Below are 17,854 nucleotides of genomic sequence, written 5' to 3' on the forward strand. Positions count from 1 at the left end.
TGAAAATCCCTGGAAAGTGACAGTCAGAGGTCAATGTGTACGTGAAATTAGTGCATCGTTTTAAAGAAAACAGTATACTCTTGTTTAATGTGCAGAAAAGAAAGACTGATACCAATGAAATATAAGTGTATTTATTGCATTACAACACAATAAAAGAAAAAGTATAACGCTTACACATACATAACAAAACTTTACCCAATAATACATTTTTTGCCCTAGCGCCGCCTTTTCGCTGGCATATCACTATGTTTTGCCCCACTCTCTACCCTCTCTCGCCCACCCCTGGTGCGAGCACCTCTCCTTGGAGGAGTGCTATGTGCCGATCTGCTTGGCGTACTAGCAGTACTGGTGGAGGCCGATGAAAAAGGTGCCGGCAAGCGGGCAATGAGTTCCTGCTGTAGTTGGCCTGCCAGCCGGATAACATTTGCATTCTCCTCGCGAACGGAGGAATGCAAGGCGTCCACAGCCCCAGTCATTTGGGCCAGCTGCACATTGGTTTGCTCCAAAGCGTTTGCAAGACGGTTTATTCCAGCAGGGATTTGGCTATTGGAGCGGTGTATCCGCCTCAACTGGCCCGCAATTTGGGACATGTGCCGAGTTTGGATGTCCATAAACTAACGCTGCTGTACCTGAAAATTAGCTACGGATTGGGCCAATCCTCGCCCTGTATCCATCTGAGGAGCTGCAGCTTGTTGCTCGGATGACTGTTCCGGAGGGCTTGTTCCTGGCGCGTAGACACGGGGACATCTACCATCTCTAAAGTGATGACTGTGTCTCCTTGTGGGTCATCAGTAGGTGACATCTGCGCAGACTGGCGCTGGCCTTGCAGAGATGCTGAGGTTCCTGTGGTGAAATAACCAAGGTAAGTATATAGGAAATAACATGTTTGTAAATTGCATTCTGGTCAATGTACCCAAAAAAAAACCATTTAACCACTAAAGAATGGTTACCAATGTCTACCTTCAAGATTAGTTGTCCTCTGCGACCTGATGAAGGATGCTACTCATATGTTTTAGGAGTAAAATCTCATTTTGCCTATGCGTTACAGTGATGGGTTCAAAATGTCAATAATTTTTAATGCTAACATTGAGGGTGTTTGTATCAAAATGCTGCAAGACCGTGCTTTGGGGTAAGCGAATACTATTTTAGGTCTCCCTCTGTGTAGTACATGATGGGGGATATAGACTAAACTGCGAGTTTGAAAATGTGGCGATGTTGCCTATAGCAATCATATCATATAACAATCAGATTTTAGCAGACATTTTGAAGAACGCAATAAATAAATTATTTTTAAAATCTGATAGGTTGCTATAGGCAACATCTCTAGGTTTCCAAACCCTCAGTTTAGTAAATCTAGCCCTATGTTCTCATTGCAAACCATATAAAAATCACTAAATATAACATGGACTCCAACATTTGTACACAAAAACATCCAAGTCCATTATTTCTCCCCCAAACAGAGAACACGCACCTGCTTGCTCTTCAGAGCCAGAATCTCTTGCTGAAGGTGGAGGTGTAGACCTTGGACTGGGAGTAAACTGGCGTCCTGGCGAATCTGGATGTATGAGACAAAGCATACAATGTATTTGCAGCAAAAAGCAATTTACAAATAAAAATTTTTGGGAAAAAATGTGTTTGCAAATTTAAAAACAGTTCAAAAACAATTTTTTTCCCTTTACATACTGATTGTCTAAAAAAGGCACTTTTAAGAAAAAAAACATATTTTTTTTTAAAAAAAAACATGTTTAAAATAATAAAGGCACTTTTAAGAAAAAAAAACACTTTTAATATTGTTATCGTAAAAACGACAAATAACTCACCAACTCCTTGGCCAAACGAGGGTGAATCTGTGTCTTGCACATTAATTCCCTCCACAATTTCACGGGGCATTATCTGCCGCAGCTCCTCCTCATAACTGGTGTATTCAATGCGAAGAGGGGGGCCACCACCCGTGCGTCTTGTGGACCTCCTTTCCTGGGCCATCTTCTCTTTAAGCCTCCTCTTGATGTCTGAGAAGCGCTTGCGGCAGTGCGCCACTGTCCTCTTTAGTGGGCCCACCGCGTTCACAGCATCGCACACTCTCCCCCACAGTTGGTGACGCCGCCTTAGAGTAGTCCGGGCTGCCAGGTTCCCTAGGATGACCTCATAGCAGGGAACTATGTGGTGCACCAGAACACAATTTTCGTCGTGGGAGAATCGGACATTTCTCCCTGTCTTCATCTTCCTGCCCTCTCCTGACTCCTCAACCTCTCCCTCTCCCTCCTCTGCCCCCTCAACCTCCATCTCCCTCTCCTCAGCCTGTTCTCCCTTCCTATCTCTGGACATTTTTACACAGACACAAAAACACAAAACACAGAAGGACTGACAAACACAAAGGACAAACTACACTACCTACAGACACTCTCCACACAGGCACGCACAAGTAACACAGACAAAGGACAAGTCAAATACAAAAAATACAAGACAGAAAATAAAAGAGAAAATAAATGTACAAAACAGAAAAATAGCACAGGACTACTCACACTTCAATCAGATATCGCTCCACCAATCCACCAAACTCCAACTCTCACCAACTCTCAGCAAACCACTATCCTCCAAACTCCTCTCACAAAACTCCTCTAAACCCTATCAGAGAAAAAAGTGTCAGTCCAGTGGTTTATATAGGGCTTGTGATGTCAAATCTCCTGACTTTGAAAATAGCCAATAGTAACAGGCCAGGAGACAGGTGTAATTTTTAAAAAAAACCGCCTTTACACAAAAGCGCCGTCATTTCAAGCAAAAGCGCCATGTTCTATTCAAAGCCGCCGGCGGCTTTGAGCATTACATCCCACCGTTACATCGCTGGCGGCTTCAAATTGAAGCTGAAATGCGCCCATTAGTAAATCCGGCTGTTTGCAATGCAAACCCGCTGGAAAACCGCCGCAATGCATGGCGGCTTCAAGCTTCAAGCCGCCATGCATCACGCCTGTTAGTAAATCTAGCCCCGTGTGTTCAAATTTCAGTATAGATAAAAAAAGACATAGCTGATATATTTGCTGTATTTTAATAATAATAACTTATCTTTTCAGTGTTTTTATTAGAATTTAAGTGAAAACCTAGAAAAGTCCATATTTATACATATATTGCAAATGTATGGTAATGTTTATAAATATTCATGCATTGCTAAGCGAGCTATTCAACTCTGTTCTATGAACTCTGCTGACATTAACTTATCTGATATAGTATCCTAACGGCTATTTCTAATCATTGTGTACATAAATCTTTGAATCATGTTCCTGAGGGTGCTATCAGCTGCTTTTTAACAATTGAAAAAAAGTTTTCTATTCAGTAAAAATAATTTGATTGTTTTAAAGTGGGTTCTTTGATATATATAATTCTAGTTTAATCTAGATGAATATCATTAATAATCTGCCTTTACAAATTAATTTACTTATATATTTTGTTATGGTTTATTTTTAACAATGAATAATATTGATGTTAGTGTTACTATTGATATTCAGAACATACCTTTCTGCTCACACTCTCTGTCTAGATAATAGATTAATCCTAAACAATAGGTCCATTTGTTGACATAACAGGATGTCAGAGACTGCGCTGATCTAATTAAAATGCGAGATTTTACCACCTGCCAAGGTCTAATTAGAATTTTCCTTTGTAGTAAGTAGGAATGTTTATACCTCATTTACATATCAGTGAGATTTACATGAGAGACCTGGAGACAAACAGTCTGAGAACCTTCTGGTCATCCCGGGAACTATTGAAGAGAGATGGGGAGGAATGACTATAAATAGGCAGTATCAGCCCAGTGTTAGTGAGTTGGTGGCTGGAGAGCTGGAAGGATGGAACAGTAAGAATGATCAGGAGGGAAAGAGATAGAAGGAGAAATCTTCAGAGTAAGGTAATTATATTATACATAAGAATATACTGATATTTACAGAATTACAATTATTAGCATTCACTACTGTGCATTGTAAATTCTGTACTTTGTATTATCTATTAGTAAAAGTGTTATTGCAAGACAAAGCTGGGAAAACATGTGTTGAACTTTATATATCCTGATGATACATTGTACATTATATGTATCTGCTTTCCCCTATGGTTCTGGTGTAGCTAGATATAGAAAAACCTCTTTTGTATGAATAAAACTTTTTTGAAGAGAACTTTCAGCGAATTGTTTGAAGAAGACAACACATATTGATTAGAGCACATCACTGTTTATTTAAAATTGTTTGATAACACTACATTGTTTGGTGCTTTTGCTTGTGTGATACTTTGTAGATATACCTGGAGCAGGTGTCTAAGGAAAGAGCAGCCTCCTGTATGGTGTTATTTTATTTTATTTTTATTTGTTTATTATTATTATTTTGTAATCAGTCAGCGCCACAAAGTTTATTCTTGTGAAGATATATAGATATGTACTCAGTGGTCACATTATTAGATACACATTTCTAGTACTGGGCAGGACCCCCCTTTAGGTTGCTGATGCATGATTTACTGACTATATATTACATTACTACAGAGTGTATAATTTGAATTTTTAATACTTTTACTTCTTTAGTGTACTTGTTGTGAAACACCTACATCTAAAGATGTAAACTGTTAAATAATAGTGAGTCTGTGGTGAGTCTATTTAGTACAGATAAACCTTCACAGATTTAATTTAAGTATATATGTTTCTGTATCACTGTGCACAAAAATAAAAACAATGATTAATGTCTGAGTCATAATTATTAGTGTATAAAACATGTTTGTATTCCGTATCCAATATAACGTTACTATTGTTCAAGTAGTTTCATTAATGTAATGATTAGGCTGCTAAATCTTAACACTCTTTTTGCTTACAGGTGAATTAATGAGCAGGATTCCCATTAATAACAGAAGACATACTGGAAAGGTCCTTGTTCTCTGAGCATCTGAGTGTTCCAAAAACTCACCTACAAGTCATCTATACTACAGTGATCAATTCTTACAGTAGCTAACTTCAAATTTGAAAAGGAGAAACTATCTACAACTAATTTGTTGTAAAACACATGATGGATCTAATAGGAGAGAAGCCCTATCTGTGCTCTGAATGTGACAAAACATTTTCATTTAAGTCAAAGCTTATTGTCCATCACAGGATTCACACAGGAGAGAAACCATTTAAATGCTCTGAATGTAGCAAGTGTTTTAGCCACAGGGCAAATCTTGTACAACATCAGATGATTCACACAGGAGAGAAACAATTTAAGTGTTCTGAATGTAGCGAATGTTTTACCCGGAAGTCAACTCTTGTAAGACATCAGATGATTCACACAGGAGAGAAACCATTTAATTGCTCTGAGTGTAGCAAATGTTTTACCCAGAAATCAAAGCTTATCGTACATCAGAGGACTCACACAGGAGAGAAACCATTTAAATGCTCTGCTTGTAGCAAATGTTTTACCTTGAAATCAAAGCTTATTGTACATCACATGATTCACGCAGGAGAGAAACCATTTAAATGCTCTGAATGTAGCAAATGTTTCACCCAAAAATCAAGTCTTGTTAGACATCAGAAGATTCACACAGGATATAAACCATAAAAGACTAGAGCAGTCTGGTTATTGGACTTGGGGACATCTTTTCACCTGGCATGGATTTCCTAATATGAGCTAGAGCTCTATACTACTAGTGGTAGACAATGACGATGTGGCAGCCCTTGCTGAGCTCTGTAATATACTGCTGTTCTGCTCATGCAGGTGCTATGACTAGTATAAGAAAGAAGTTTCTAACTAGTAGAGAGTTCCAGCAGCTCTTCTCAGTACTGTGATTACTTCTATGACAGACAGAGCTATAAGTACTGAACATTTCTACAATAACCCTGTACACTGCCCTGTTTCACATTACATGTTTCCCTCTTGGTCTATGTTATATATAACATAATCTTTCATAATCTCCATAATCTTTCTCTCATACCATTCTATTACTGTCTTTTCTATGTCTGTTATGACAACTATATACTCAGAAAGGGTTGTTTAGTAAATGTTAAATGTAAAATACTGGTTGCTGTATCCCATAACAACCAATCAGATCATCACATTCGCTGGTTTTATGACATCGGACTGTTAATAGCTGATATCAGGTTGCTATGGGTTACAGCACATCCTTGTTCTTCACACCATGTTATTAAATAAGTCCAACTGAGGACACATTGTTTCCCAAGGTACCATCAATTGTATTTTTTTATACTCTATAGTCATTGTCATCAGACAGCACTGACCTATATATAGACTGAATTTATAGACATTCCAGATTACTTGTAAAGGTCTTAAATAAGTATTTCTTTTATACTTTATAGTGATCCAAATCAGACAGCACTGACCTGTATATAGACTGAAGGACCATGATCACACAATATCTGTAATTACCATTTATGTTACTGGCAGCTGTTTCTATCACAATTGGGGCTAGATTGACTAAGCTGCGGGTTTGAAAAAGTGGGGATGTTGCCTATAGCAACCAATCAGATTCTAGCATTCATTTATTTAGTACTTTCTACAAAATGACAGCTAGAATCTGATTGGTTGCTATAGGCAACATCCTCACTTTTTCAAACCCGCAGCTTAGTAAATCTAGCCCCTGATGTTTAATAACATCTTACATTGATAAATGTGTAGATTATGTTTTTGATCGTGGATCTAATATCTATATTCAGTAGTATAGACTACTGTACACTCTGCTGCATTTTAGATGGTGGAACCAGGGGTGATAATTAGGTGGTCATCCATGCTGACAATATGACAACCAATAATGAAAACACAGCAAAGAACACATTGATAACATACAGCAAATGTATTAGCTATGTGTTCTTTCCCCTAAACTGAAATATAAACACAGGGTCTGATTCATCAAGGAACATAAATGCTGATTTTTTGCGTATAAACCGCAAATTTAATCTGCACATTCCCAGAACCGGACCATTCACAACTAAAAGCAGCAATGTTCAATTCATCTTCATACGCAAAGACACTTTCTACAGGTTACGATTTCTGGGAGTGAACGGGCAGGGAAGGAGTTTGCTCCTTATTCTATGTACAGTAAGGGGTGTCAAACACGAGCGCACGGAGCCACATCAGATTCAAGCTCTGGGAATTTCTCAGGTACTTGATTTTCAACTGTATCTCTTGCTCCAGCTACAGGACTAGTTTAGGTCCTGATTACTAGTGATGACAGTCTCATATGCATGATATAACATGTGTTTGTAATCAGGAGGAACTGTAAAAATGTATTTTATGTTCAGTAGACATTAAAAACATATAATAAATGAATTTCATTTGGGGAAAAAAATAAAAATACACTTTTTTAAAAACATTTTTATCATTAATGCCTATATTATTAACAGGTGACATAAATTGAATAGGTCTTTCAGATTGTTTAAATGTTGAACTCTGGAATCTGCAGAACTAATTACTGGGTGTTTTACATTAAAGCACATATTGCTCTCAGTTTACATGACTTGATGAATCAGGCACAGGGTCTTACTGACAATCAGCAATTGCTGAGTAAAAGAAAACATACCTAGTATTCCCTGCTAGCTGCTGTCTTTCCTTGTCTCCTGTCATCCAGAGGGACAACAACTCACAGTGTAAGTGTGGCTAATGAAGTAAACTTAACACACATCTATCCATTATATATATTGTCGAAGTCAGCAAATTGGATAAAGCCCTTTCAATTAATGTCGAGCAAACTTGGTTGTCTTTGTCTGAAAAGATGCGTACGGTACGCTACGGCGTACAAGGGCACACTATGGCGTGGAAGGGCGTACGCAGCTACTACACGTGGCAGCAACAGTAATTGGTCTTTTACCATACATTCGCACAAACACGCATACTTGTAAAATAGTACACATTAATGGTAGTTGCAACACATAGTCATTTATGTTGGAATATTGTAGTATTTATGTTATATATTATATGTTATATGCACATTAGTGAAATATATGGAACAGGTTGAAGGAATCATATCATATGTGGTATCATAATAAACCTTTTAACATTTTTTACTGTTTGGTTCACTCTGCGAAGGAATCGCAGAGTGCATACACGAGTTATGAATGATAGGGAATTATGAACTACTTAAGACTAAGGAATCTTGGCGGGAAGAGCAGAGTATACCCCCTGGAGAGATGACCCCCTCCTTTGGATTCTTTAGTATGAAGTAGCCAATGATGACGACCCCTGAGACCTTCCTGAAACCTGGACCAATAGAAGCAAGCTATACCATCTCCATTGTATTACTGTAATTCTGTGTGCATATAAGCAGCAGCTTCTCATCCAGTGTTCAGACATCTTGTCCCCAGACTTCAGGATTGAATGACTACACTGGATCCAGAGCGCCTGCGATAAGTAACGGCTGTATTTATTATCACTTCGCTTGAACATATTATACTACCTTTTGCGAATAAATCTTTGTGCGTTGGAAACACAAATCGAGACTCGGCAATCGTTATTGGTTAGCGACAATACGTACATAACAATATATTAATATATATATATATATATATATATATATACATATCTATCCATCAGCTCCAATACCGTCAGACCACCTCCAGGGCATCGCATAAAATTACTGTCCTACTTGAGCTGCATTATTTGCATGAAAATTTTTTAAATAAATAATAACTATTCTGTACCCACCACTCCCATATAGCAAGGCCCATTATGGACAACCTTCCCATAGATCATTCCCATTTTATGGACACATTATGGCGGATTTTCTTATCATTTCATTTCATTAACGTCCCACAACAATACTGAATGCGGTTGGATTAATCACTGCTTCTAATTTGATCTTTAGCTCTCGATATTGAAGCCTCCATCACAGACTTATTTCATTTTAATACTTCTGACGACATTCCTCATCTTCATCATCATTGTTTATATATAGTTCACCACAGATTCCATAATGCTGGACAATCAGCTTACAAATATAACACACATATTACAGATATGACAAACATGAATATAATAAACATATTAACATATACATAAATACAATTAAGTATAACAACATGTACATGGATACTCATGAGCTGGCATAAGGCTAGTATGGATACATGTATGAGTTATATGTGTGTGAGTGAACAAACAACAGAAGACTTTGCCATATCAGAGTCATATGAGACTGACAGACATGAGGTTTACGGAATAGAGGACTCTGCCCATGATAGCTTACATTCTAGAGAGAGGGAGTAATGAGAGACAGTTGATGCAGATAGGACATGAGTGAATGAGGTCGACAGAGGAAATAGTTGGAGTGGACATGATGGTCTAGGAGGGAGTGCGGTAGGCAAGCTTGAAGAGATGAGTTTTGAAAGGAATTTCATTGGTTGGAAGCATATTGGGAGAAGTCTTAGAGATTGGATTGGAAAAAGGTTTAAAGAGCGGGAGAGAGGGGAAGATCAGAAGTAGAGCACTGTGGTTGAGCTGAGGTCTATCTCTTGATGTGGTCAGAGATGTTTGGAGGGGAAGAGTTTATCATGACAATCGGTTCTTACCACCAGAAATAGTCTGAGAAGTACACAAAGCTACATTTGAGGTCTCTCACAAGGACAGCATCAATGCCCTAGAACAATTTCAACCTTAAAAATGTCAAATTTAGGGAACCAAATTGGATCACTGCTCATCCAGTCCTTCTCCTGACCTATTTTTAACAAACGTTAACATTAAAAATACACAGTAGCACTTCTATGATAAAGCAGTCCAAGCTTACTTCTTGTGAGTCAACAAGCTTAGATAACAGAACGTTGCAGAAACTTCGATTCATCAAATTCCAACAAGGCATACTTAGTGACCTCATAAAATAATTTTTGAATTTTGAGACTTTTAATCGTCGCTGTACAATTTACCTGTAATATGGATATTAGTAGTCACCTTGGCTTTATATATCTTATAAAAAAGTATTATGCTTCCATTGTGCCACAATCCTCTAGCTGCACCCTCTAGTGGTCACTCACATTTATGTCATAATGACACTCTTCACATTATATGAGGGCTGTCAGCTACTTTTGGTTGCTTTCATATGCTTCACTTATGGGTTCTTCGCTCTGTTAGATTTGCCATTTATGCCCTTTCATGGCCACTTTGTTTCTAAAATTATTATTCTTTATTTATAAGGCACCACAGGAGTTCTGTAGTGTTGCTACATTTGGACTATGTTTGGGTGAGGGGGATAGAAAAGCAAATTATTTGGATACACAAATATGATGGTGCTGGCAGCAAAATACTGCAAGTTAGTGCTCTTGGGTAAGCTATTACTATTTTAGCTCTCCCTCTGTGTAGTACATGATGTTTTCATTGCAAACCATATAAAAATCAAGATATATAACATGTACACCAACATTTGCACATAAAAACATCTAACACCATTGTTTCTCCCCCAAACAGACTACACGTACCTGCTTGTTCTTCAGGGGCACAATCCCTCACAGAAGGTGGAGGAGTAGACCTTGGATTCGGAGCGGAGTCTCTTACAGGCGAATCTGGATGTATTAGATAAAGCATATAATGTATTTGCAGCGACAATCATTTGAAATATATACAGTATATTTGAAAATTGTTTTGGAAAAAACAAATACATTTTTATAAAAAGTCACGTGTATTTGCATAACTGTTAGAGTACAAATTGCAAATAACTCACCAGCTGGTTGGCCAAATGAAGGTGCATCTGTATCCTGCACATTGACCCCCTCTACAATTTCCCGGGGCAGTATCTCCTGAAGCTTCTCCTCATATGTAGTGTATTCCACACAAAGTGGGGGTCCACCACATGCTCCTTTTGCTGCCTTCCTTTCCTTAGCCATTTTTTCCTTAAGTCTCCTCTTTATATATGAAAATCTTTTGCGGCAGTGAGCCACTGACCGTTTTAATGGCCGCACCGCGTTCACGGCCTCACATATTTAACCCCATAATTGATGACGCCGCCTGAGCGGAGTCGGGCTGCCAGGTTCCCTAAAATTATTTCATAGCAGGGAACAATATTGTGCACTAATAGACAATTCTAGTCATGAGAAAATCTCACATTCCTTCATGACTTGGTCTTCCTGCTTTGTCCTGTCTCCTCTAACCCTTCCTCACCTTCCTCTGTCCCCTCCAGCTCCATCTCCCTCTCCTCTCCCTCTGCCCCCCTCCTATCTCTGGCCATAATGTCCAGTAAGATACAAAAAACAAGTAACACAGAGTACTGACAAACACTAAGGACAAAGTAGACTAACTACTGAAACACTCACAACACACTCACACACAAGTAACAGAGACAAAGGACTAGACAAATACAATAAATACAAGACAGAAATTAAATCAGAAAATAAAGGCACAAGACTGTAAAAGAACACAGGACTACTCACACTCCAATCAGAAATCGCAGCACGAGACCACTCAAAACCAACTCTCACAATCCTAAATCCTCCAAGCTCCTATCTCTTTTCTCCTCAAAACCCTATCGAAGAAAAAGTGTCAGGCAAGTGATTTATATAGGGCTTGTAATGTCAAATCTCCTGACTTTGAAAGTAGCCAATAGTAAAAGGCCATGATACAGGTGCTTTTTTCAAAAAACCCGCCATCACACGTCACTAACAGAGAACAGCTCAGAATACCTAAAAGATGACATGGTTTAGGGGCAAAGATAGTATTAAAGTAATTCTTTCGTTTTCAAATAAGCATTACATAGGCGATTGTATTGTGTTTCTAACGCACGGAGTGATTTATTTTAGCAGATGTAAAAAGTTAACAGTTTAATACATTATTATAATATAATCAACAGTACAGTACAGCCAATACCAAAAAGATACATACATACCCAGGGCCGGATTTACCGCTAGGCAACCTAGGCACCTGCCTAGGGCCTAGCGGCTCTCGGGGGGCACAGCTGGGGGGGACAGGAGTAATTTTTTTAAAAAAATAAAAATAAATAAATTTCGGCCCCTCCCCCGACTCGCGGCACCCCCCCCCCCGGGTGCCGCGAATCGGGGGAATGGGGGTCGGGTGCCGCGAATCGGGGGAGGTGGGGTCGGGTGCCGCGAATCGGGTACCGGCAGCCTCTTCTCCTCTCAGTGTCTCAGTGATAGAGAGAGGAGGAGAGGCTGCCGGGACCCGACAAGCGATCACATGACTCTTTTTTTTTTTTTTTTAAATCTGGACTGACCGAGGAGGAGCAGCGCACCGGAGAAGAAAGGCAATAGAAAGGTAAGTAATACAACGAAGGGACAGAGGTGGTGATTGGCACAGAAGTGGTGATGGTGATTGGCACAGAAGTGCTGATGGTGAAGGGGCACAGAGGTGGTGATGGTGAAGGGGCACAGAATTGGTGATAGTGATTGGCACAGAGGTGGTGACGGTGAAGGGCACAGAGGTGGTGATGGTGAAAGGGCACAGAATTGGTGATGGTGATTGGCACAGAGGTGGTGATGGGCACAGAGGTGGTGATAGGCACAGAGGTGGTGATGGTGAAGGGCACAGAGGTGGTGATGGTGAAGGGCACAGAGGTGGTGATGGTGAAGAGGCACAGAAGTGGTGATGGTGATGGGCACAGAGGTGGTGATGGTGAAGAGGTGGTGATAGGCACAGAGGTGGTGATGGTGAAGGGCACAGAGGTGGTGATGGTGAAGGGCACAGAGGTGGTGATGGTGAAGAGGCACAGAAGTGGTGATGGTGAAGGGCACAGAATTGGTGATGGTGATGGGCACAGAGGTGGTGATGGTGAAGAGGCACAGAGGTGGTGATGGTGATTGGCACAGAAGTGGTGATGGTGAAGGGCACAGAAGTGGTAATGATGAAGAGCACAGAGGTGGTGAAGGGCACAGAGGTGGTGATGGTGATTGGCACAGAGGTGATGATGGTGATTGGCACAGAGGTGGTGATGGTGATGGGCACAGAGGTGATGGTGAAAGGGCACATGTGATATTGTGAAGGGGCAAAAGTGACAATGAAGGGGCACAGTGTGATTATAGAGGGACAAAAGTGACAAGAGCACATACTTGGATTTATGCGTATTATTTTTGCAAACAACTTAAGTAAGTATTTCTGCCCTGACTTCAATATTTATTAAGTTGTTTTGACCCTACTACTTAAAAAAATGGGACTGCTTGGTAATTATTTAGGGGTGCCTTTTTCTGCAGCAGGTTGGCCTTGCTCTTTTCACATGTTAGGTACGCCCCCAAAGATGCAAGCCACGCCCTCACCTCCTTTGGAGGTGGCACATGCTTTCATATCTACTTAACTAAAGGGGTATATGGTAGGCTGCAAAAATATAGTGCTATGGATTGTTTCAGGGAGGGGGCCCAAAAACAGTATCCTGCCTAGGGCCCTATGAGGTCTAAATCCGGCTCTGTACATACCGCTGCGATGCACTGCGTTAACCATGGGCACCAGTGGACAGTGATTCACCCTTGAATACTGTGATCAGTGAAGACTGAGGCTGGTGGGGGTGCAGCTATGATTATATATACAGTCAGTGTTACACAGTGAAAAAAAGAGATGACGTAGCTTGCTTCTATAGGTCCAGACAAGGGTGGTTCCAGGGAAAACAGGTCATAGGCTAGTTCAGGCTAAGGAATCCAAAGGTGGGGGTCATCTCTCCAGGGGATGTGCTCCAGTTACAATGAGTTAATTAGCATTTCACATTCTGATATCAACTTAGCTATTTATTACATAACATCGATAACTAGAGTATGCAATATGCGATCTCTTCGGCGATGGAACCGGACAGCTGCTGATGAATAGGGGATTAGTATGAGATCAGACATGACACATTTCCCATAACCTGAACCTTAGATAACACTAAAGTGTACATATAATCATAGTATATAAACTAATAATGGAACAGTTGTCTAAGGAAAGAGTAGCCTCCTGTATGGTGTTAATTTATTTGATTTGTATTTGTCTTTCACTTAATATTGGGTAATCAGTTAGTGCCACAAAGTTTATTCTTGTGAATATATATATATATAGATATGCACTCAGTGGTCACTTTATTAGATATGACTTTCTAGTACTGGGTAGGTCCCCCTTTTAAGTTGCTGCCACATGATTTACTGACTATATTTTACATTACTCCAGAGTGTCTAATTTTTAACACTTGTTCTTCTTTAGTGTACTTGTTGTGAATTTTATTCACTGGAAAAACACCTACATCTAAAGATGTAAATTGTTAAATAATAGTGAGTCTGTGGGGAGTGTATTTAGTACAGATAGGCCTTCACAGTTTTCATTTAAGTATGTATGTTTCTGTATCGCTGTACACAAAAAAAAACAATGGTCAATGTCTGAGTCATAGTTGTTAGTGTAAAAAACATTTTTGTATTCTGTATCCAATATAACATTACTATTATTCCAGTAGTTTCATTAATGTAATGATTAGGCTGCTAAATGTTAACATTCTTTTTGCTTACAGGTGAATTATTTAGCAGGATTCCCATTAATAACAGAATACATCTTGGGAAGGTCCTTGTTCTCTGAGCATCTCAGTGTTCCAAAAAAATTCACCTACAAGTCATATATACTACAGTGATCAATTCTTCTTTATAGCAGCTAACTTCATTTCTGAATGGGAGAAACTCTCTACAACTAATTTGTTGTCAAACACATGATGAATCTAAAAGGAGAGAATCCCTATCTGTGCTCTGAATGTGACAAAACATTTTCATGTAAGTCAAAACTGATTACACATCAGAGGATTCACACAGGGGACAAACCATTTAATTGCTCTGAGTGTAGCAAATGTTATACCCAGAAATCAAAGCTTATTGTACATCAGAGGATTCACACAGGAGAGAAACCATTTAAATGTTCTGAGTGTAGCAAGTGTTTTACCCAGAAGTCAGTTCTTGTAAGACATCAGTTGACTCACACAGGAGAGAAACCATTTAAATGTTCTGAGTGTAGCAAGTGCTTTAATGTGAAATCAAAGCTGGTCGAACATCAGAGGATTCACACAGGAGAGAAACCATTTAAATGTTCTGAGTGTAGTAAATGTTTTACTCAGAGATCAACTCTTCTAAAACATCAGATGATTCACACAGGAGAGAAACCATTTAAATGCTCTGAATGTTGCCAGTGTTTTTTCCACAAGTCAAATCTTGTTGTACATGAGATGATCCACACAGGAGAGAAACCATTTAAATGTTCTGAGTGTAGTAAATGTTTTACTCAGAGGTCAACTCTTCTAAAACATCAGATGACTCACACAGGACAGAAACCATTTAAATGGTCTGAATGTAAAGACCACAGTGAGCGTTAGTGATTGATGAGCTCGAAAAATTAATACACTTGCCAACTAGTATATTTCTGACTCGTTTCGTCGCCTCTTTCGGGCGGTTTCATCAGAGGTTGATGAAACCGCCCCCAAAGAGACTGATCTAATGTGAGCTAATTGAATATCTTTAGTGAGTTTGGATGTCTGTATTTTGCATTTTGCCTTTAGAAAATGTCACTTGCCTACACTAGGATCTATATATTGTGTTGTTAGATATGTATGACTATTTTATATTATTTAAAATTGTTATATATTAATAAAATCAATAGATTGGATTTTATACTACTTTTTTTATTTCAAACAGTGCTCTTCTTTTATTTTTATTCTAAGTTTTGACCTTTTTAGCAGTAACAGTATCTGCATATTGTTGTAGCTGCGGTTGGTGAAGCACCCTAAGGAAGTAATCCCGTTAGCGCCCTATGGGTTATTTTTTCTTTTTCTTCTATTTATGTTCATGCCTACACATAGTGATCTGCATATAATTTCTTTAGAGCGCTGGACTATATTTTCTTTTGTTTGCACATACACAGTGGGCTTAATTGTTCTGGCTGCACTCCTTGGTGTCACTGATCTCTAAAATGAGTCTGCTCTCTGTGGACAAAGAAGGGTGGCCCCTATGGAGAGCCACAAAATACAATTGGTATCAAATATAATTCCTTCCTTCTGCATATAACTGCAAAATATACATGAACTGTGCAGTTACGTAACATGGCGTACACTCGCAAGATTGTACGCTTCTGTTCTTAAGGAACATAGTACGGCTATTGTGTTATAAAGTTAGTTATCTAGTTGACTCCGTGCAATTCACTGTTTATGTTTGCATATTGTCTACCTAGTAGTTTCTGAAAATTAGGCAGTTGGGAGCCATAGATAATGTGGGCTTATTGTTTAATCAATGGGCTTTCCAGATTGTGTGGGTTGGAAGGCAATTTGATTATGTTCTCACTGAGCCCTATTAACTTGGGACAGATAAGAAAAGTTTAGCCCCAAGTCAGCCCAGAATATATTGGCACCATAGAGTTTACTATAGGGAATATTACTACAGCAGGGTATAAAGCTAGGGTGCATACTGTCTGAGAGTGTGCTACTTCATTGGAAGGCTGAGCAGGAATTCTGGTTCTGTCAGTCTGTTCTTTCCATATTTGGTTTAACCTGCCATGTGAGACGATATGCCAGACTGTGAGACACGGAGCTATTCCCTATTGTGACCCAGAATAATAAACTTTGTCACTACCTCAAATCACTGTCAGGGACTGTTTGGCTGCTACATTCCACTAAGTCATACAGAGCGGTTATACAGACATTTTAGCGGACATTTCCCTGTGCCTTCTGTTAGCTTTGACTGAAAACTGGAACTTTTTACTGTATTGTGTGAATTTTAAAAATAGGATGTTGCTTTTTTTAAAAAAAAATAGATCAAGGGAAAGATTGGGTGAAAAGGGATCCAATTTATTTTTCTAAATTTGACATTTCCAAGGCTGATTATTTTCTTGGTGCTGCCTTAATAAAATACCCTCAGATGTAGACTTGTCTGCTTCTCAGAGTATCTGTTGTGTCTCCTGCTGTCACATGGTCATCTCATCTTGGCTATCCCAGTGCTTTCTTAAACTTAATATTTCTAGACCGAAATAATCCCCTCCCCTCCAGGACACCCTTGCCCCCCCTCTCTCTTTCTGTTAATAACACTACCCTCCTTTCTGTCCCTGAAATCTGCTGCCTAGGGGTCATCCTCAACTCTTCTCTTTACTTCAAACCTCACATACTTTCACTCTCAAAATCCTGCTACTTCCACCTCTGGAATATATCCAAGATCCAGGTCTTTCTCACATGGGAGCCATCAAAACTCGTATTCGCTTCCTTGTAATCTCTTGCCTTGATTACTATAGCCTTTTTCACTCTGGCCTATCCAACTCCAACCTTCCCCCTCTTAAATTTACCCTCAATGCTGCTTCACAACTTATTTCTCTCTCCCTCTGCACTATCTCTGATGCCCTCTCCGCCAGTCCCTACATTGATTCCTTGAAGCCTACAGAATTAAATTTTAAACTCCTAAAATACAAATCTCTCATCCAATACTTGTGGCTGCTCTGCCAGTGACTGCCACCTCACTACTTCACTGAATACCTCTTCCTACTGCTGCCTCCAGGACTTCACCTGGGCTGCTCCCCAGTTGTGAAATGATCTCCCATGTCCTATTAGATTAATCTCTACTCTCCAAAGCTTTAAACATGCCCTTAAGACTAATTTGTTCATTGAAGCCTATCAGCCCTCCTTCTAACTCCCATTTATTGTCTACCATCTCCATTCCCCCACTCGGAACCACCCTATTTATTTCTTCCTTCTTCCTTTAGGACGTAATTTCTCATGTGGAGGGATTTCTTTCCTCGTGTACTCTTTCTACTATTCCATCAGTCTCGCTACCTCTTGGCATGCTTCCTTAGCCCTGTTCTCTTGAGTTCAGGCTTACTGCACATTGGACATTACAATAACTCTCACTTCCTGTCTTGTAAATAATTTTATCTACATTACCCTGTTATCTGTTTGTGTTTGTTTATTCAATATGTCAGGTCTTTATATTTTT

General features: G+C 39.4%; 1 protein-coding gene across 1 annotated transcript in view; it reads left to right on the top strand.

Annotated features, from left to right (window-relative positions):
• The first annotated feature begins 14,607 nt into the window (after nt 1-14,607).
• The window catches only part of LOC142149622 (uncharacterized), a 276,122-nt gene continuing 272,875 nt past the window's right edge, over nt 14,608-17,854 (top strand). The window contains 1 exon segment of the mRNA XM_075204945.1: nt 14,608-15,235. Within this exon segment, the coding sequence (XP_075061046.1) occupies nt 14,608-15,235 (628 nt within the window).

This window comes from Mixophyes fleayi, chromosome 4, assembly GCF_038048845.1.
Source record: "Mixophyes fleayi isolate aMixFle1 chromosome 4, aMixFle1.hap1, whole genome shotgun sequence".
NCBI classification, from domain to species: Eukaryota; Metazoa; Chordata; class Amphibia; order Anura; family Limnodynastidae; genus Mixophyes; species Mixophyes fleayi.